This window comes from Dromiciops gliroides, chromosome 3 (assembly GCF_019393635.1).
Source record: "Dromiciops gliroides isolate mDroGli1 chromosome 3, mDroGli1.pri, whole genome shotgun sequence".
Classification (NCBI taxonomy): Eukaryota; Metazoa; Chordata; class Mammalia; order Microbiotheria; family Microbiotheriidae; genus Dromiciops; species Dromiciops gliroides.
The window spans coordinates 641,979,995-642,000,881 of NC_057863.1; the positions used below are offsets into that span (position 1 = coordinate 641,979,995).

Here is a 20,887-nt window from a genome sequence, read left to right on the forward strand (position 1 = left end):
TTTTACTCATTTCTGGGGGGCAGGTAGGTGACAATGGATAAAGCACTGGCCCTGGATTCAGGAGGACCTGAGTTCAAATCCGACCTCAGACATTTGATGCTTACTAGCTGTGTGACCCTGGGCAAGTCACTTAACCCCAATTGCCTCACCAAAAAAATTTTTAAAAATTAAATTAAAAAAAAAAGGTTTTACTCATCTCTGTATTCCCAGCTGTGCTTTACCAACAGGAGGTATTCCGTAAATATTCAATTAATTTGTAGAGAGCTTTGAGAATATCATAGAGTTCATATATTAAAATAATCCACTGCTAAGTGGAAGACCTGAGTTCAAATCTTGACCTCAGACATTTACTGCCCACGTGACCCTGGGCAAGTTACTTAACTTTTGTCTGCCTCAGTTTCATCATTTGTAAAATGCAAAAATACAGGACCTCCCTCCCAATACTCATTATTATTATTATAAATATCATTATTGTTATTATAAACCATTAACTTCATGAATGTGATACAAAACTACATTTTCTTAGCTTATGTATTTTATTAGAAAATAAAGATCCTTTGTCCTAAAAACAAACAAACAAAAATACCCCTACAAGTTGCAAGGGCTGGTATTGACCTGTTTTGGTAGAGGGAGTTTTTTTGTACTAGTGAAATCAGGTCATTGTTAAGTTGTTTTTCAATCATGCCCAATTCTCTGTGACCCCATCTGGAGTTTTCTTGGCAAAGACACTGGAGAGGTTTGTCCTTTCCTTCTCCAGCTCATTTTACAGATGGGGAGCTGAGGCAAAAAGGGTGAAGTGACTTGCCCAGGGTCACACAGCTAGTAAGTGTTTGAGGCTGGATTTGAACTCAGGGAGACGAGTCTGGCCTGAGTGCAGTTCAGCACGCTGCACTATGGCGCCACCTAGGGGCTCCTGGTGAAATCACGAGTCCAGTCCTTATTTTCTCTATTTACATAGTACTTTAAATGTATTATTGCATTTGATATTCAAAATACCCCTGGGACATATTGTTCCCATTTTATAGAGCACCACACAGCTAATAAATGTTGCACCTACTAAGTGTCAGAGTCTGGATTTGAACTCAGGTCTCTGTACTCCAAGTCCAGTCTGTCTCTATTTACTGCACCGAAAGGCAGGGAGACCATCTAGGGCCCACCTAGAGTATCAGGCAGTGGAGTGGAGAGGAGAAGGAATGGTTCAAAGTGCTCCAAGGTTTCTAGCCAGGGAGTACGGTAGGATGGGGGTGGATAGTGACAAAAATACTGTAGCTGGAGACCAAAGCTGGCCTGATGGGGAAAATTCTGTGCTGGAAGAGCGACTGCAAAGACTCCAGGGTTTTTGTGGGAGGGGAGATGTGGCCCCGCGGACACCAAGCTAAGATGCCAAGGATGGACCTCAAGCCAAGGCCTCAGCATGAGGCTCCCCTCCCTTTGGGGGGCACCTGACACCTAAGGAAGCTGTGCCCTGGCGTCCTAATCCTGGGTTAGGGGAGATCAGAGAAGGAGCGGGGGTGGGGGACGGCGCTAAGTGACCCCCATTTTTCTGAAGGCTCCCCATCTCTTCTGGATTGCTCAGGAAATCTCAGCAGGTCGCATTTTGGTGCACTTTATTTATTGGACAAGCTTAGCCTGTTTGCAAAGTGGGGGGACCGTTGGCTGTTTCAGACACACCTACTTGCTTGAAGCATCGATTGCTATCTTGAGAGTCAACCCAAGGGCAGCATTTACAGCTTCAAATTACTGGATCTTTAGTGGGTCTCACACCAACTCCCCCTGGAGGTCAAAGGGCAGGTAGTGCTGCCCTCCCCCAGGGTGGTCCTCAGGTACCAGGTCATAAATCCTCCCTGGCTCCTCATATGCTCCGTGGGGCCATTCTCTGTGCTGATAGGTTCCCTGGGAAACAGAGAGAAAAGGGAAAAATGGAGAATGGGGGGGGGGGAAGGGAGGCTGAGGACAAGATCCAGGGGAGTGAGCTCCCCATCAGCCTGACAGGGAAGCAGAGGCTGGGATGGGGGCTCCTAGCGTCCTCACCATTTGTGCTACTTTGTAGGGAGCTTCCCACGCACCAGACAGGGGGTACAGCCTTTCAACTTCATCATACAGGGGTCCGGGACCTGGCACCTCTTCATATTCATGACCCCAGAAACCTGGAATGGGGACATAAATCAGGGGAGTCAGCTGGTTAGGAAGCCCATTGCCCTAATCTGCAGGGTTATTTTACTTGCTTAAGGATCGAAAGAAAGAGGCAGGGGAGAATGGGGAGGGGGGGAAGGATGATCTTTCAATTTACCTCGATAATGGGGTTCCTCTTCAAGTGTTGGGGGTAACTGGGGGGTGAAGTCCTTCATGGCATGGTAATAGGGTTCCATCTCTGCTGAACTCTCCTGTTCCCCCCAAAAAAACCCCACACTCAAACCCCCCCGTTCATCGGTAGTCAGAGTCAGGGGGTCTTAAAGAATACCTTCTTCCCTCTCCACTATCTACTTGGGACCTGTAGAACCTTCCCACCATCCCCCCACTTCAATCTCACTCACCCAGATGGGCCCCGGTGTGTGTGAAGCAGCCGGCTAGATACTTCTTTTCCCCTTTCATTACCCACCCCCTAGACCAGATGCTCCGATTGCTATCCCGGAAGGGATTTGAGAAATTCTTTGACTCAAAGGTGCTGCCTCCTTCCTGAGGCCATTTGCTTTGCTTTTTAAAAGAAAGGCTAGAACAGAGAATTACTCCCTAATAATGGAATTCCAAGCACCAGGGACATGTGGATTGTGGAAAATATTCAGGAGCAGGGAGGCCTTTCCTAAACCCATTCAAATCATAGAGGCAGCTGGGGTGCAGTGGATAGAGAGCCCAGTCAGGAAGACTTGAGTTCCTTTTTCTTTTTTTTTTTTTTTAGTAAGGCAATTGGGGTTAAGTGACTTGCCCAGGGTCACACAGCTAGTAAGCATCAAATGTCTGAGGCTGGATTTGAACTCAGGTCCTCCTGACTCTAGGGCCGGTGCTCTATCCACTTTGCTATCTAGCTGCCCCAAGACTTGCGTTCCAATCCTACCTCTGACACTTTCTAGCTGTGTGACCCTGGGCAAATCATTTCACCTCTGTTTGCCTCAATTTCCCCATAAGTTAAACAGGGAAAACAATAGAACCCACCTCCCAGGGTTGTTGGGAAGATCAAATGAGATTATATTTTTTCAAGTGGAATGTAAATAAATACCAGTTGTTATTACCAAAGTAAGCCAAGGCCTCCCCCCCAGTCTCACCGTAGTACTCGGGGTGTGCCTGCTACTCCATCTGCTCTCTTCATACTCATTCCCAGCTCGAGTCTCAGACCTGACATGGGGGAGAGAAGAGTCTGGCAATCAGCTCCCCTCTCCCTTTGCTCCCACCCTCATCTTTCCCTCCTGCCACCCTCACCCATCTCATTGACCCTCCCCCGCTCCCAGGCTACCCTTCCTTACCCTTCCTCAGTCTTTTCCTCTTTGGCTCCTGGGGGCACAGTGAGAGTAAGGGAATTAGGATTAGCCCATGGCAGGGCATCTTTACAGGGGGGTCTGGGGAACCAGATCAGCGCCCTTCCCTTTGCCTGCAGGGTATCTCAGTCAGCATTCGTCTCTCCTCCCGTTTCCCCTGGAAGGATGTCCTTACCATCTGAGGGCTGCCCACGATGTTTCTGCCTCCAGAGGACATAGCCTATGCAGGAGGCATTGGAGAGAAGGAACAGAACTCCCAGGGCAAAGAGTATGGGAAGCAGGAACCACTGAGGGAATTCTGGGGATAAAAACATAGGCTCCTCAGGACAGGTTTCTCCAGAGAACTCTTCTTCCATTTTCACCATCGTCTGAGAGCAAATCCCTATTCTCTCAGGCTTACCTGGGTTACTTCCATTGCCTCCTAAATGGTCTATACACTCGGTTTTTCTCTCACTGTTATATTCTGCACACTGATGCCCAATTCATCTGACCACATTCACTTTCAGTCATTCATTCAGTATTAGTCATTCAACAAGTATTTACTCAGCACGGAACCATTGGGGATGCAAAGGCAAAAACCAGTCTCTTGCCCTCAATGAGCTTACAATCTAATTGTAAAAGCAACTATCAAAAATAAGGTACAATATAGGGTAAATGAGAGGTGATCTCAGAGAGAAGGTCTCAGGATTGGGGGAGGGAGAAATGGGGGAGGCAGAAATGGGGGACAGGGCACCTGGAAAGGGAAGGGGAGATTTGAGCTTTTTGTTTGTTTGTTTTTGTTTTTTGTTTTGTGTATATGTGTGTGTGTCTGAAGCAATTGGGGTTAAGTGACTTGCCCAGGGTCACACAGATAGTAAGTGTCAAGTGTCTGAGGTCAGATTTGAACTCAGGTCCTCCTGAATCTAGAGTCAATGCTTTATCCACTGCGCCACCTAGCTGCCCCCTTGAGCTTTTATCTTTAAGGAAGTCAGGAGGTGGAGATGAGAAGGGAGGGCATTCCACACACCACTGGGACCAGTGAAAACTGTTGGTGGAATTGGATGGTAGATTGTTTTGTTCAAGGGACAGGGAGGAGGCCAGAATATGCATCTGCAAAGAGTGCTGGATTTGGCAGCAGAGAACCTAGTTCAAATACCAGCAACACCACCTGGGTGACCTGGGATAAATTATTTAGCCTCTCGTGCCTCAGTTTCCTAATCTGCAAAATGAAAGGATTAGACCAGATGACCTCTAAAGTCCTGTTGCTGTCTAAATCCATGCTCCTACCATTCCCGATCAGAAACCTGCCCTGGCTTCCCACTGTGTGCAGGACCAACAATGCCTCTGCCTGGCATTCAAAGTCCTTCTTGATGCAACCCCAGCCTTCCCTTCCAATCTTATCTCCCATCACTGCCCAACATGCACCTCTGCTCCGGTCTGGGGAGTCTCAACAGTGTGGCTATTCCTTCCAACTGAAATATCCTGTCCAGGCAAGTATTACTGAATTTTCTTTGTTTTTGTTTTATTTTCTGCAGGTTAAGTGACTTGCTCAAGGTCACACAGCTAATAAGTGTCAAGCATCTGAGGTCGGATTTGAACTCAGGTCCCCCTGAATCCAGGGCCGGTGCATAGGTATTACTGAATTTTTTAAGCCCTACTCAAGGCTCAGTTCTTTCATGACTACCCCCAAACAATTTACTAGCAGTGGGAGAGATTGTAATGACTGATAATAGGTAATAATAATAACTAGCATTTTATGCAGTCATTTAAGGTTTGCTAAGTGCTTTACAAACATTTCATTTTATTCTCACAACAATACTAGGAGGTGGGTGCTATTATTGTCACCATTTTACAAATGAGGAGACTGAGGAAGACTGAGGCGAAATGACTTGCTCAGGGTCATGCAACTAATAAATATCTGAGATCAGATTTTGACTCCAGGTCCAAGGCTCTATCCACTGCAGCCACCTGGTTACCTAAAGTATAGATTTAGTTTAACACTGGATTATAGTGCTCATTGTTCTGTAGTGTTTGCAAAATACCTCATGTCCATATAAATCTTATCTCCTCACCAGGATGGTAAGATATCCAAAGGCAAAGACTATATCTTGCAACTTTCTCTACCTTTCTCTCAATGCCTTGTACTCAGTAAATATTTGGGAAATTAAATTGTGAAAGAAAGGAGAGCATGGAAGGGCTTCTGAGAGGAGCAGAATGTAGAGAAATAAAGGAAGTTGAGTTGACAGATCAAGGGGATAGCAGGAAGTTTAAGGAGATATGGATGGGGCCATATGGAGGGAGCAGGTAGGTTACAGAAAAGGGTTAAGTGGGTGGTGATAGTAAGAAAGACTTTGTTCCTAGGCAAAACAGAATAATGGCGATTGGTTCATGCTGGTTCAAATAATGAAGAAGGCCTCACCAGGTTCTATAGGGAACTGGTCTTCAGTCTTCTCAGATGACTCTTCGACACCTAGTAAAAGAAAATGAAGGGGTTGGACTAATTCCAGGATATCAGGGTGCCCCGCTGATACTAGCTAACTGTGTCTATCCTTTCCCAGCCCAACCCAGATGAAGATTCTCTGAATGGAGTCGATTTCACAGTTCTTATCAATCGCTAAAGTAGAATTGATGGCCAGCTTCATCTCACTCTTTATTAATCCTTTGTTCAGGGCTAAAATTCTAGCTAGTCTGTCTAAAATATCTAATGAGTGGTCGCCAATAAATTATAAGCTTTAGCAAGAGTTAGACTTTTAAGCATTTATTAAGGAGAATAAGAATTTGGTAAAGAGAGAGAGAAAGGCCTAGATTCCTATCTATTAAAGGGAGAGCACATTTCTAGCTCTGCTCTCCACCAGAGTCCAAAGGAAAGAGCGCGCGAGACCGAGCGCCAGTCTCTTCCTTCCTCCTCCCACTAGCCCGCGTCACTTCCTGACGCCAAAGAAAAGACTCCTGGTCTTGCCCTCAAAGACCTTCGCTTCATGGGCAGAACTCTTCTACAGTAAGTCTCCAGCAGGTGGCGTCATTCCAATCGTTACACCTTGTTGTATTCAACATAGCAGATCCCTTCCCCATTCCTTCTTTCTTTCCTAGCCTTCAGAAACATCACTGGGGCTTCTTCTTCCTCCTTCCCAGGCTGCCCAACCTCTCTGTAAGCCGGGGTCTATCCTCACCCCTCCTTTCTTCCCACTCTTCACTCTCCTAGACTCTTGGCATCTCAGATCTGGATGGGACCTCAGACACCATCCAGTCCAAATGATAGCCAGATGGTAATTCCCTCTGCAGCATAGCTAATGAATGCCCGACCAAGCTCTATTGGGAAGGAGAGCCTACGCCTTTGCACGAGTTTGTCAAGAAGTTCTTTCCTTATGGGTTATCTTTGACCCTCCTCCCTCCCTTGATTCTCCTAGCCAAATGGTGACCAAGTTCTGTTGAGTCCATCTCACCCACAGCCATTCCCTTCCTGTCTCTCCCCAACTACAGGCAGACCCTGATGCCCAGCCAGCTGCGTCCCAGCAGGTCTGGCCTCTCTGACCTCTCTTCTCCTGGCCAGAATCGTCAGTGGCCTCTCGATGGCTTCTAAGGCACCTTCTAGCTCAGAGTCTATCATCTTTCTATCCCTCGTGCATCTATCTGGTCATGTCCAATATCCAAGATCTCCCACAGTGCAGGACCACCTAATCTCCTTGTCTTCTCTCCCATCCCAGCTTTCCGTGCTGTCTCTGCCTCAGTCAAACTAGATCACTCTCTGCTATGAGAACATGGCCTTTCATTTCTGGTCTCCCTGTCTTTGTCCACAGTGCTATGGCATCCTATGCCCAAATGTTCTCTCTCCTCCTTCTGCAGTGGGTAGGACAGGGTTCAAATTTGACCTCAGACACTTCCTAGCTGTGTAACCCTGGATAAGTCACTTAACCTCTGCCTGCCTCAGTTTCCTCAACTGGGGAAAATGGAGATCATAATAACAACTACTCCCCAGAGTTGTTGTGAGGAGCAAATAAGATAATATTTGTCAAGTGCTTAGCACAGGGCCTGGCATGTAGTTGGCTCTGAATAAATGCTTGTTTCCTTCCCCCTTCCCTAGGTGGCAATGACTGCCCAAGGAATGGGAACTGTAATTCCTGCTCTATCCATGGACTCCCTAATGCCTAAATTTCGCTAACACCTTTCCCCCAGGCACCTGCAGTGGTCACCGGGAGCCGGGCTCCTCGATCTGCTAGGTCACTGTCCCCCAAGGCATTGGTGGCCAGCAGAGAGAAATGATACAGGGTGAAAGGTCGAAGACCATGCACAGTGAAGGAAGTGGCTTGAGGTGGGAGGACATCCATATACAGGTATCCTGGTGTCTCTGGTGACTCATACCTAAAGGGATCATGGTAGAGTTTGTAGAGGAGTGGGACACTCAACCTCAGCCTGCTTCCTCCCCTCCTCTCTGCCCACTGTGGCCCCTACCTGACTCGGAATCTCTGTACCAGGCCTCCATCAAAGCCTGCTTTCCATTCCAAGCCCACAGAGTGGTGGGTGATATTCATGACCCTTAGGCCCATTGGAGGGTCCGGGCGACCTGTGGAGGGGAAAGGTGAAAGAAAACCCACCCTCCCTAACCTCCATCTTCCACACATGACATTCATTATATGCCCATTGACCAACCTCAACATATGAAAACTTGAATTTACAAAAGCAACAAATTAAAAGAGGGGTGAGGTGGGAGGGGTCTGAATTGCCTCTTTATAAAATGATTGAGGGGCAGCTAGATGGTGCAGTGGATAGAACACCAGCTCTGGAGTCAGGAGGTCCTGAGTTCAAATCTGGCCTCAGACACTTAACACTTACTAGCTGTGTGACCCTGGGCAAGTCACTTAACCCCAATTGCCTCACCAAAAAAAAAAAAATTATTGAGCCTACTTTTTGCTTCTCTGGAAGGGCCATGGGTATCCTTCAAAGATTAAACTCTCTTAGCTCACTGGAAATAGTTTTTGTGTAGCAAAAATTCAAAACACACCTAAGCCCTCTCCTCAGGAATATGTACACTCTAGGAAGTTAAGGATACATGTAGTCCTTCAGGCTGTGGAACAAGAGATTTCCCTAGAGCAAGAGTGCTAAATAATTTTTAGGTATCATGGACCCTTTTGGTGAAGTTTATGGGCTTCTTTTCAGAATCATGTTTTGTAGGCATAAAATATATAGAATGGCAAAGGAACCCAGTTATGATGAAATAAACATTTTCCCCCATTCAAATTTATGGAGTGGGGGCAGCTAGGTGGCGCAGTGGATAAAGCACGGGCCCTGGATTCAGGAGGACCTGAGTTCAAATCTCGCCTCGGACACTTAACACTTACTAGCTGTGTGACCCTGGGCAAGTCACTTAACCCTCAATGCCCCTCAAAAAAACCCAAAAAAACGAATTCAAGTTTATGGAGCCCCTGCAATCTCTGGAGGTCCATGCACCTCGGGTTAAGAACCCTTGTCCTAGAGGCTCTGCCTTCCCCCCTCCAGGCCTTCCCCCACTAAGCCTACTGATGCTGACGATCTGGATGTGGGTGTGGTCGGTGCCCAGGTTGTTGGTGGCCGTGCAGGTGAAAAGGGCATAGTCTTGGGCAGCCGTGATATTGGCGATGGTGAGGACGCTGCTATGAATTGGTCCCTGGTGATAGGTATGTTCGGTGTATCTGGGAGAAATGGGCGGATGAGTAATGAAGTGAGGTTTGGGGATGGTTGTAGTGGTGGGAATCAGAATAGGCTAGATGCAGACTAGATGGGGTTGAGATCAGGGGATTGAAGGAGTGGCATGAGTTTAGGCCGAGTGGAGTGTGGTGTTAGAGGCAGAAGGGTACAGGGCCAGGATTTGTGGGAAACAGTGTCAGGGAACAGGAATGGGCATGTGGAATTAGGAATTGGGGGTGGGGAGACATCTCCATAGTGAAACATTTATATTTCCAGGGGTCAAGGAGTGGTATGATGAGAGACTGAGATCAAGTCCATGCGGGATTCGGAAGTGTAGGGAAAGCAGAGGACATATAGGGTCAGTGAGTCTCTGGAATCAGTGGGGGGGGGGGGCAGGAGCTGACCTGGGGTCTTGTAGATCCAGAGGAACCCCATTCTTGGCCCAGATGAAGGCAACATTAGGGACACCTCGAGCCCGGCAGTGTAATGTGGCTGAGCTGGACCTGTCCCCGGCGGCAGCCACCTTAGTGAGGGGTTGAGGGTATTCAACCTCAGGAGCAACTTGAAGGAGAGACAATGAAGAGTGGGCATAAGAGGAAGAATTTTGCTATCTAAGGAATTATGGGGCCCAGCTGGGTTTCTCTAAGCGCTACGATTCCAAGGGATCAAAGGGACTTCTGAGGACCACGGAGGTATCAAGTTTAAGGTTCAAGAGGGGAGATTCCAGGGTCAAGATGAGCTTAGGCGGAGGAGTCCATATTGGGGTTCCCCTAGTTTGGGAGGGTCTGTGACGTACATCTTACAATAAGCTGAGTGACCGCCTGGGCAGGGGGAGGTATCCCGTTGTCCACAATGCATTGGTACGGCCCAGCCTGCTCCAAAGTAGCCTTGTGGATCTGCAGACGTCCTGTCAGTCCCTGTGATGTCTGCTCCATGTCCTCCATGCCTTGTTCTTCCTCTCCCTGCAGGGACACAAATCCAGTTGAGGGTCAGAAATCTGATTCACCCGGCCGGGAGGCGCTGATTCTGTCTCCCAGTACCCCCCAGACGCAGCGCTGCCCCAACAGCCTCCCCAACTCCCCCCCCCCCCAGCTCTGCCGAGACGCATAGAACAAGCCTATGGATAACTCCAGGAAAGTCCCTACGATCTCAGAAATGATTCCGGTAAAATCTCTGCAAGGAACTAGGTCGATAAAAATGTCACCCTCTGGGCTGGGCAGGGCAGGGCAGGAGACCCTGTAGGAAAGTCCTGCAGTTGGGGAGTGGGGCACGTTGAGGCGGGGCTCAGGGATGGGTAGCCCAGGAAAAGGAGCCGGGGTGAAGGCCAGCCTGGGGCTGGGGCTGGGGTTGGAGGGGAATCCCTCACCAGTCTCTCCCACCGAAACATGCTTGGAAGGACGGGGCTGGCATCGACCACGCAGAGAATCTCCGCTGACGCCCCTACATCCACCTCCGTAACGTCGGGAATGGCGCGGATGGCGGGGGCATCTGAGAAGGGAGGAGAGGTCAGGGACTCAGGCTCGGTTTGTGTGGAGGGGGAAGGCTGGCCACTCTCAGGCAAGGGGGAGGTCACTCACAGTGGACGTCCAGTCTTACGATGGCTTCGCTGACGCCCTCCGCATTCTGACAGAGCAGCCGGTACTCCCCGCTATCTCCCCTTGTCAAATTCCAAAGCTTCAGGGCCCCTCCGGAGAGGATCCGGTGTCTGGGACCCCCATCTGGAAAGCCAAGGGATGCAACTCTCACAAGAGGGGCGGGCAGCTAGGTGGCACAGTAGATATATCACTGGCCTTGGATTCAGGAGGACGTGAGTTCAAATTCGGCCTCAGACACTTGACACTTACTAGCTGTGTGACCCTGGGCAAGTCACTTAACCCTCATTGCCCCACAGAAAGAAAAGAAGGAAGGAAGAAGGAAAGGAGGAAAGAGAAACAAAAACAAGAGCATGGCCTTCCCCTTCCAGAACCCTGCGGGACCATGCTCCGCCTTGCCCCCTCCCCCCCTTCTGGTACCTGGACTTAGTTTGCTTCCCTGGAAACTCCAATTGAAGAACTCAGGGGCTGGGTTAGCAGACACAGAGATGGGGAGCAGGGCTCCCCCGTGTTCCTGGGTTTCCACTTTGAGGACCTGATCCTCCAGGAACTGGGGAGGGTCTGTGGAGACAGGGAGAGTGATTATTGGGCCCCAGGTGTGGCGGGTGGGTCAGAGCTTGGGGGAGGGGAGGATATTCATCAAGAAACATTAGGCCGTTACTTTGTGCCAGTCGCAGTGCCAAGCATGGCTTGGTTGTAAGGGTCTAGTTCCGGCTCATAGTAAGGTTTACAAACGGGGAGTGTGTGATGGGATCAGGGATGAAGTCGGGTTCTGGGCCCGCCCCCCTCCCCCCTCCCCAGCCTGGTACCCCGGCAGAGCACGCACAAAGCACGCGGAGCCGATAGAAGGCGCTCACGGTCTCTTGAAGCGTGGGGCTGTTAGCCCTGCATGTCACTCTGTTCCCGTGGTCCCCAGAAGACACGTGAAGAGAAACGCTCCCCGATGCCTCAGAGCCCCTGAACCGGGCCGGCCTGTACCTGAAGGCCACCGCTTCGAGCCTGGGAAGGATCGGGACACACGGGGGTAGGGGTGGGGGGCCTGTTAGGGGCCGTGGGGACCATTCTGGGGGCTGGGCTTCTGCTGAGCAGGTCAGTCCCAGGGTGGGGGTGGGCAGTGCAAAGTGACCTCACCTCTCCCCTTCCTTTTCCCAAAACAGGTTGGCTGGAGGGTTACTGCTGAGGCTAACGCAAGTGAGGTTTATGGAGTCTCCGGGGCGCAGGATGGAGGCATTGGCTGTAATCGTCACGTTGATGGGAGGGACTGCAGTAAGAAGGAAAGTTACACGTGTGTGGGATGTCTTAATAGTCCTTGTGCTGCCCCCAAATTTCCACCTATAGGGAATGACCTTTCCAGAAACTTTTATCCAACGCCTCCCCTTTCCTCCAGGGGTGAGTTTCCTAAGCCCCATCCCTTGGAGTCTTCCCTGACCTGGGACCCCTCCCTTCAGGGATGTGAGAGCCCACTCCCATTCAGGGCCTTCTCCAGGAGGATCAAGGCAATGTCTCACACTGCACGTGGAACTTGGTAGAGGCCAAGGCTTGGTCACTGGTGGACTTGCAGTTGGAAGTGGTCTTGCAGGTGTAGACTGCCTGGTTGTCACTGGGGTCCAACTTTAGGATCAACTCTCTGGAGAAGGTGTTGCCCGACTTCTCCACGACACTCCTCGACCTCTGCTCCATTCCTGACTTGGTCTCCACCACAAGCTTCTTATCCTTTTTTTTTTTTTCCCGGGGCAATGGGGGTTAAGTAACTTGCCCAGGGTCACACAGCTAGTAAGTGTCAAGTGTCTGAAGCCAGATTTGAACTCAGGGACTCCTGAATTCAGGGTGGGTGCTTTATCCATTGCGCCACCTAGCTGCCCTGCTTCTTATCCTTTTAATCCATTCCCAGCCCCAGTCCCAGAATCCCTTGGCACTGGACTCCCAGTCTGGGATTTCTCTCCTCCCCTTCCCCACCCCTACAGGTGGGAATTTTGATCTTGACTCCCCATCCACCCTTCCTTCCCAAGATGTTCTGGGTTCAAATTCCTCCCTTTATGCATTTAGCTTCCCCACCCTTAGTAAAGTCCCAGACCCCTGATTCTGACCTCCCAGCACAGACAGACCCAAATTCCTGGGATTTTCTAGCAACCTATTCTAGACACCTGCTCCTCCCCTCTCTCTCACCCTGCTTTATACATCAGCATCCCTGGAAAGGGATTTTCTGCTTTTCAAGAATCTTCAAATACCTTCCCAGGCCCTGAGTTTTTGCACTCACCTTGCACCAGGAGAGGGAGGGCTCTGGGTTGCCCCCAACGGCCAGACATAGAAGACGAACCTGGTTTCCTGCTCTGAAATTTTCCCCCTTAGGGAAACTCTCAATCCATAGTCTCTGGATGGGATCTAGTGGTTGGTGGGGGATGGGAGATGAGCCGTATTTCTTTTCCTCTCCCTGCATTTGAGCCAGGGGGTCTGGGATAGGGTCTCTGGGGGAAATGTCCTCAGGGCATAGCTGGGACTATTGTTTTTGTTTTTGTTTTTGCGGGTCAATGAGGGTTAAGTGACTTACCCAGGGTCACACAGCTAGTAAGTATCAAGTGTCTGAGGTCAAATTTGAACTCAGGTCCTCCTGAATCCAGGGCCAGTGCTTTATCCACTGTGCCACCTAGCTGCACCCTATAGCTGGGACTATTGAAATAGTCTCCTAATTGTTCTCCCCACCTCTAGCCTCTCCCATCTCCAATGTCAAAGGAATATTCAGGTTACACAGGTTACTCCTCTGCTCAAGAAACTTCAGTGATTCCCTATTCCCCTTAGGACAAAACACAAACTCCTCTGTTTAGCATCTGAAGCCCTTCATGGTCTGGCTCAGGCCTCTTTTTCCAGGCCGATGACACATGTCTCTGTGACACACAATCTTCCTTCCACCAAAACTAGCCTGCTCATCAGATGGGGACACACGACACTCCATCTCTGTGCGCCCCCAGACTACACCTCTGTCTCTTGGATGCTCCAGGATCACCTCCTTCAAGAGGCCTTTTTGTATTTTCCCATCTGTTGATGCCCTCCCAGCCCAGTTTTTGTGTATTTATTTTGTGATCTAGCTGGTATTTGCTCATCTGCAGAGATTACAAACCTTGCCCCCACGGAATATAAGCTCACGGAGGGCAGGTCAGGCTCCCTTGCCTACTTATTCCCCCAGCACCTAGCACTCAGCCTGGCACATAAAAGCTTGCTGATTGATTGTGGGTTGTGGAAGGGTGTTCTGTTGGTTTTTTGAGGACCTTTGGGGACTCACATTTCACATTGAGGGTGACTGATTTCTTGAGGGTCTCCTTGGCAAAAGCCTCATTAAAGGCCTCACAGGTCAGCATCAGCCCATTGTCCGCCCGTCTCACGGTGTGGGTCACATTGGACATGGTTACTCGGCCACCATACAGGCTCTGAGGATGGAATCAGAGCCTCAAATCTAGGCATCCCACCCCCCAACCTGGGGACTCAATCCCCCTCTCTACCTTGAAGTGTGGGCCAAGTCTTTGAATCCTGCCCCTCCCCTCCAGGGTCCTGTCTCTTCAGGGGCCTTGCTCCAGCCCTCAAACCTCACATCAGTGACAGTCACATCTGTGGAGATGAGCTCCTGCCACCCCAGCCACCAGCGCAGAAGGACTCCCGGGTTACTAGACTTGGTGAAACAGGAGAAGGACGCAGTCTTGTTCTCTTCTAGGTTTGTGGAACCCAAGATGGTGATGGAGCTGGGGGGGACTGTAAGGAGGTGACGCAGGGAGATGTGAAGATGGTACCAGATAGAGCTAGAACTAGGCTGGGGTGACTGGGGCTTTGCCTCAGGGCACTCAAGTGGGGTATATACTTTGTCTCCACTTTTTCTCGACTCTACTAGCACCCCCAAAGTTCCACTGTCATGGAAGTCGCTCTGCTGCCACCTGCCTTCCCCAACCTCTGAGTTGGGGTACTCATTGACTGTTCCTCTAGAGGAAGGGCTGCTCCTTCTCCAAGTGTGACTGCACCCAAGCATATGGGGCAGAGCCATGCCTTTTATGGAAGAGGAAAGTGACATTTTTCCCACTCATCATGAGGAAGCCTGGTGTCTGTGTGTCTCCCTCTTCAAAGGCTGGTGTCCCCAAGTCTCTTCTCTCTCTGAGGCTTAGTTCCCCAAGGTCTGACCCCCTTAGTCTAATTCACCCTGGGCACAGAATTAGCAGTCATGTTTCTGGCACTGGAATTGGAGTAACTGATCAAGGTGCCTGGGTGGGGTGGGGACAGAGAAAGGGAACAGACTGCTTCAGAACAGAAAGTGACTCCAGGGAGACTGTGTGAAAGGAATTAGGCAGGGGGCAGCTCCCAGGACCCCCAGCATCCTCACAGGTGATATGCAGAGTGATCACGTGTTCTTGGGCCTTGGACACACTGTTCTGGGCCTCACAGCTGAGCTGGGCCCCGTTGTCCTCCGACTGGATGGTCAGAGGCAGGATGCTTCGGGCCAGTGCCTGCTTGTGGTCAGTCTCCCAGACTGTGGAGATCACCTTTCCATTCTGGGGTGGGGACAGGGGATGGCAAGGGAAAAGTGAACCAGGGGATCATGGGACTGAAAGCCCAGATTGCCAAGACCCCTCTGTGGTGTTCCCACCTCACCTTTAGCCACTGCAGGGTAGCCAGAGGGTTTCCCCCTCGGGACACGCAGGACACCTCCAAGTCCTGTCCAGCTTTGGCCTTCCCCTCGAGCTGGCCGGGCCACTCAATGATAGGAGGGCCAGGGGGAACTGGGGATAAAAGACCCAGGGGAGACTCAGCAAAGAGGTTCTCCTCAGCCCTGGAGGTCTTCCAAGAGACCCTGACGTTAGTCCCCTTACCATCCCTCCCTGGTCTCCCATTTCCCCATCTCTGACTGATGATATTGAGACTTCCCATCCAAAAGCATGCTAGACACGCTTGGTGAATAGGGCCTCCCCTGGGGCCCATGGCGCCCTCCCCTTCCCACCAAGCCTTGGGGCCCCAGCTCACACAGAATATTCATAGTGAAAGAAGATTTCAAGGACTTCTTCATAGCTGGGTGGATCACTTCACACACCAGGAGCTTCCCATTGTCAGAGGGCTTGGGAATCACCCTGGGAAGAAAGGGATTTAAATGTGGGCCAGGGAGGGGGACAGACTAGGAGAAAGAATTCAGGTCCTTAGGTATCCAAGTGCATACCTGACTGTGGCCTCCGTGATGACAAATTTCTCCTGGGATCCGGGATTTGTGTAGGGAAAGACGTTAGGAACCAGCCAGTTGTCTGGTTAGCAGAGGAAGGGGGGAGGGGAGAGAGACACATGGGAGCTAGATCAGGAGTGAGGGAGAATGGAGGGCCACCTCTCCCACCCAAACATCCTCTCTCGACTCTCTAGAGATACACACCCACACATGCCTATCTCTATCTTTGGTCCCACTTCTGGGGTTCCCCCCAACAATTAACCCAGTAGTCTGCCAACACCTCTAAGCAGCAGTATCCCCAACCAAAATCAGAGCCTTGACAACCCACACCCCTTCTTCTTGCCTTCCCTATTCCTGTTTTTTTATTTTGTTTTGATTTGTTTTTTAGCGAGGCAATTGAGGTTAAGTGACTTGCCCAGGGTCACACAGCCAGTAAGTGTTAAGTGTGTGAGGCCGGATTTGAACTCAGGTCCTCCTGACTCCAGGGCTGGTGCTCTATCCACTGTGCCGCCTAGCTGCCCCCCTACTCCTGTTAATAGCCCTGCCATCTGCCCAGTCACCAGCCACGGCTCCTCTCTCCACTCCTACCTCCAGTCAATCACAAGACGGTGTTGATTCTATCTCAGCAATATCTCCCTTTCTCCAGACCCGCTACCCCCACGCAGCACAAGCAAGCTCAGGCACTCACGGGTCCTGGCCTGGAATATTCCAACATCCTCCTCCTTTGTGCCTTGGCTCTCCAGTCCCGTCCCCAATTTGAGTCTGTCCAGATCTAATCTAATCCTCTGCTTGAAGATTGCAATGGCTTCCCACCATTGCCCAGAGAATAAAGCTTAACATTGAGTCCAGTTGGCCCCCGCATCCTTCTGAGAGCTGTGCTTCTCAGTGCTCCCATTCAAGTTTTCCTCTGCTCCAGCCAAACGGGCTTCCTTGCCTTCTCTCCTCATCCCTTTCCTTGGAATGCCCTTCTGGGCCAAATCGGCCCGTCTAGTGCCCACCCATCTTTCTTTTTTTTTTTTGAGGGGCAATGGGGGTTAAGTGACTTGCCCAGGGTCACATAGCTAGTAAGCGTCAAGTGTCTGAGGCTGGATTTGAACTCAGGTCCTTCTGAATCCAGGGCCGGTGCTTTATCCACTGCAGCGCCACCTAGCTGCCCCCCATCCATCTTTCAATGTCCAGGTCAAATGGTTGCCTGATCCCTTCCAAATGGAAAGAAGGACACTCATCCTTCTCTGAGCTGCACTTCCACAGTCTGTCTCATTGGCTTATTAGATGGGGAAGGGAACAAACATTTGTCAAGTGCCATCTCTGTACCAGGGCCTGTGCTAAGACTGAGACAAATACTCTTTCATCTCATCATACTTGTGAATGTACCTTTCTTACTATGGAATAAATTGGACAGTAGGGGCTGGTCTCACCACTGAATTAATAGAGGTACTTCCTGGATAAGGAGGTTTCCCATATCAATGGAGGTCCTGGTGTTGGGAGATTCTAACCAGGGTCACTGCCAGGGGACAGAGGGGATTGAATGGCACCTGCTTATAGTTGTAGGAGGCTGTGACTTACTTGCCCGGGCAGACTGGGTCAGGGTGTGTCAGAGGTTAAGCAGGAGGGATGTCATTTAATTCATCTTTGGATTTCCCACAAAGTCCTTCCCTCCCACAGTCTTAGAACAGCAGTCCTTGAATTGGTGACTCTGTAATCATTTAATGGTCTCACCAAAAGCCTCAGATGCTTTCAATCACATACACCCACTCACCCTGGTGAAAAATGATTCCGGCCTCTGGTTTAGAGTCTTGGGAGGTGCAGGTGACCGAATACTCCTCTCCAGCAACCCAGGTGACCAAGCTCCCAGCCTCGGGATTCATCTGTATCACCTTGGGAGGCACTATTGGAGGCACAGGGTCAGAGAGTGGAGAATCGTACCCCAGAATCAGAGATGGTGACCCCAAGACTAGACACCTGCATTCCCAAAACATGGAAAGAATGGGGTGACTAATGTGTGGATCCCCAAGGCTTCCCCCAGAATCTGGCTAACTAGGCTCTTAGGAAGATTGGGGGCTGGAGGCTTATCTCTGGGGGTCCTGGAGGGGTGGAAGGGAGTGCCAAGAACTTGGGTCCCTGAGGGGAAGATCTCATACCTAGCACAGTGACTGAGATTCTAGGGGAGACGAGCTCAGGGCTGGTCTCTGACCGGCTGACTTGACATTCGAACTCTGCATCATCCGTGATGTCACACTTAGAAATGTGGAGGTGAAACTCACCTGGAAGAGAGATGCAGGTACAGGCTTCAACAGCGCAGGGTTGGTTATGGGCCAGAGAGGAATTTACACTCTGCTCTGTGGGCTAAAGTTCAGTTCTCACAGAGTCACAGGGTGGGAAGAGCCTTTGGGGGGCCACCCAGCCCCTAACCAGAAAGGAATCCCTGCCTCCTACGAATGCAGACAAGCAGGTCACCATCCCACCTCTCCTAGGAGATCTTGTGAGGGGGTGTGAGACTTCTGAAGTGACCGATTCCATCTTGAGATAGCTAGAATTATTAGGAAGTGTTTTCCTTATGGTAAGCCTGAGTCTCCTTGAGGGCTGTTCTTTCTTGAGACCTCTCCCCATGGGTGGGCAGCTCTAGGCCTGGAGTCAGGAAGACCTGAGTCCAACTTCAGCCTCAGACACTCACTAACTGTGTGACCCTGGGCAAGTCACTTCACCCTGTTTACCTCAGTTCCTTCATCTGTCAAATGAGCTGGAGAAGGAAATGGCAAACCCACTCCAGTATCTCTGCCAAGAAAACCCTAAGTGGGGGCAGCTAGGTGACACAGTGGATAGAGCACTGGCCCTGGAGTCAGGAGGACCTGAGTTCAAATCCAGCCTCAGACACTTAACACTTACTAGCTGTGTGACCTTAGGCAAGTCACTTAACCCCAACTGCCTCACTAAAAAAAAAAATAAAAATAAAAAAAGGAAAACCTTAAGTGGGGTCACAAAGTCAGACACGACTGAACAACTGCCCGTGGAAAGCTCCTCTTGCTAGTTCAGCCCTTTGAGGCTAAACAGAACTCACCTTGATCAGGGTTTCCTATCATGCTATATCTGGGGAACCCTGGGATCTGAGGATTGGGGCCCAACACGAAACCATCTTTCACCCACTGCACGAGCCCTTGTCGGGCTCGGACGCCACATTTCAGTACAACGTCGTCCCCTGCATTGACCGTCACGTTGTCTGGGAGCAGCCAAAAGTCCTGGTGGGGAGGTGTCTGGAGCCTGACTTTGGGGAAGAGAGAAGGAGTTGGACGAGTGGCCTGGTGTCAGAGGCCGGACACCAGGGAGGTCAGAGGCCAGTGGTCTCTCTTACCTGCCACAAGCAGCTGCAGGAAGATTCCAGTGTGCAGGGCTCCCCTGGATATCAGCCTCAAGGCCCAGAACATCTTTGCTCCCCGACTTCAACCCCTCCCCTGCCCCAACTCAACTTTCTACTTAGGGATGTCTTGGAGATTCAGAGAACAGCCAAACTTTGAGGGTCTCAGAAATCACCTAGTCTAACCCCATCACTTTGTCTGGAGAGTGAATTGCCCTGGCCCAAGGTCCCTGGGTGAGGAGCAGAGCAGGGATTGGAAGGAAGGCCTCCAGTTCCCCAGTCAGGCCTCTTTTCATTGCTCTCTCTCTCTGGCTCTATCCCTCCTTATTTCCTACTGAGATGGGGGCAGAGCCCGGGGCCAGGAATCCCCCGGTGTCAGCACATGCCAGGGACATTCCACAGCCCGGCAACCCCTCCACACCCTGGAATGGCCAGCACTTCCACCAGCCCTGTCTCCCACCCTGCACCCTTTGGGAGACTCAGCCTGGGGTAGTCACCAGGGGACAGAGGAGAAGGCGCTTTGCATGGCACCTACAGATTTCAGTCTGGAGTTAGGCGGTGTCCTGGGCAAGAGGGTTGGAGTTGGCATCAGGAAGATCCGAGTTTAAATTCTACTTCATTGACTACTTGTTTAGTGCCAGGCAAGTCATTTAATGTCTTAAAGATGTCCCAGTCTTTAAAATGGTGACAATGAAAAATAAATAAATAAAAATAAAATAAAATGGTGACAATGAAAAATTAATAAATAAAAATAAAATAAAATAGTGATAATGGGAAATATATAAATAAATGAAATGGAATGGTGACAACAAAAAAATAAAAATAAGACCAAATTGTTACAGTATAGAATATATAAACAAATAAAAATATTATGACAATGAAAAATAAACAAAACAAAATAAAATGGCGACAATGAAAAAATATATAAATAAAATAAAATCGTAACAAGATCTCTTCCTTCATAAGGCTGTTGTGACAGTCAAAGGCAATAATACAAAGAAAGTGCTTTGTAAATCTTAAGTCTTCCTATTTTACAGACGGGGAAACTGAAATCCCAAGAGTCTCTGGCTTCAGAGTCAGGGGACCTCAGTTCAAATCACGATTCTTCTTTTTTTTTTTTTTTTGGTGGGGCAATGAGGGTTAAGTGACTTGCCCAGGGTCACACAGCTAATAAATGTCAAGTGTCTGAGGCCATATTTGAATTCAGGTACTCCTGAATCCAGGGCCGGTATTTTATCCACTGTGCCACCTAGCTGCCCCCTAATCATGATTCTGACACTAACGATCTGTGTGTCTTTAGTCAAGCCATTTGGCGTTCCTTGGCCTCAGTTTCCTTGTATGAAAAATTATGGAATTGGACCCCAGTGGTAGCCCCCTTCTAGCTCTAAATGGATGACCCTAGATCTCATCCTTTCCATTTCCTCCCAGCTCTCTCCAGAAGACACCTTATCTCCTGGGTCCCTTTCCAAGGCTAGTTGCTTCTTCTCTCAAAGTCTGTCATACAAATAGGGTGAGGAGTTGGGCAGCTAGGTGGTGCAGTGGACAGAATGCTGGGCCTGGAGTCAGGAAGATTCATCTTCCTAAGTTCAGATCTAGCCCCAGACATTTCCTAGCTGTGTGACCCTGGGCAAGTCACTTCACTCTG

General features: G+C 50.0%; 1 protein-coding gene across 1 annotated transcript; it reads right to left on the reverse strand.

The window, feature by feature from the left end:
• Positions 1 to 1,758: 1,758 nt before the first annotated feature.
• On the reverse strand, positions 1,759 to 19,312 carry NPHS1 (NPHS1 adhesion molecule, nephrin). Its single transcript, XM_043996506.1, has 29 exons — positions 19,240 to 19,312; positions 18,949 to 19,152; positions 18,032 to 18,154; positions 17,650 to 17,778; positions 15,891 to 15,972; positions 15,701 to 15,804; positions 15,332 to 15,459; positions 15,063 to 15,231; positions 14,286 to 14,443; positions 13,980 to 14,124; positions 12,960 to 13,084; positions 12,211 to 12,415; positions 11,834 to 11,963; positions 11,529 to 11,701; positions 11,123 to 11,263; positions 10,688 to 10,828; positions 10,477 to 10,598; positions 9,907 to 10,072; positions 9,515 to 9,671; positions 8,964 to 9,115; positions 7,899 to 8,010; positions 7,627 to 7,808; positions 5,869 to 5,919; positions 3,646 to 3,768; positions 3,459 to 3,486; positions 3,261 to 3,330; positions 2,291 to 2,384; positions 2,032 to 2,147; positions 1,759 to 1,893 (listed from the first exon to the last, which is right to left on the reverse strand). Exons 1-29 carry the CDS (start codon positions 19,310 to 19,312, stop codon positions 1,759 to 1,761), a joined length of 3,738 nt encoding a protein of 1,245 aa, XP_043852441.1.
• Positions 19,313 to 20,887: the final 1,575 nt, after the last annotated feature.

What these genes read in the sequence shown, in the direction of transcription:
- NPHS1 (XM_043996506.1), bottom strand. Translation starts at nt 19,312, where the DNA reads ATGTTCTGGGCCTTGAGGCTGATATCCAGGGGAGCCCTGCACACTGGA. An exon ending in CTATCGGCTCCGCGTGCTTT is followed by an intron (nt 11,264 to 11,528) that starts GTGCGTGCTCTG and finishes CTGTCTCCACAG; the next exon opens with ACCCTCCCCAGTTCCTGGAG. An exon ending in CCAGTTCCCTATAGAACCTG is followed by an intron (nt 3,769 to 5,868) that starts GTGAGGCCTTCT and finishes TTTTATCCCCAG; the next exon opens with AATTCCCTCAGTGGTTCCTG.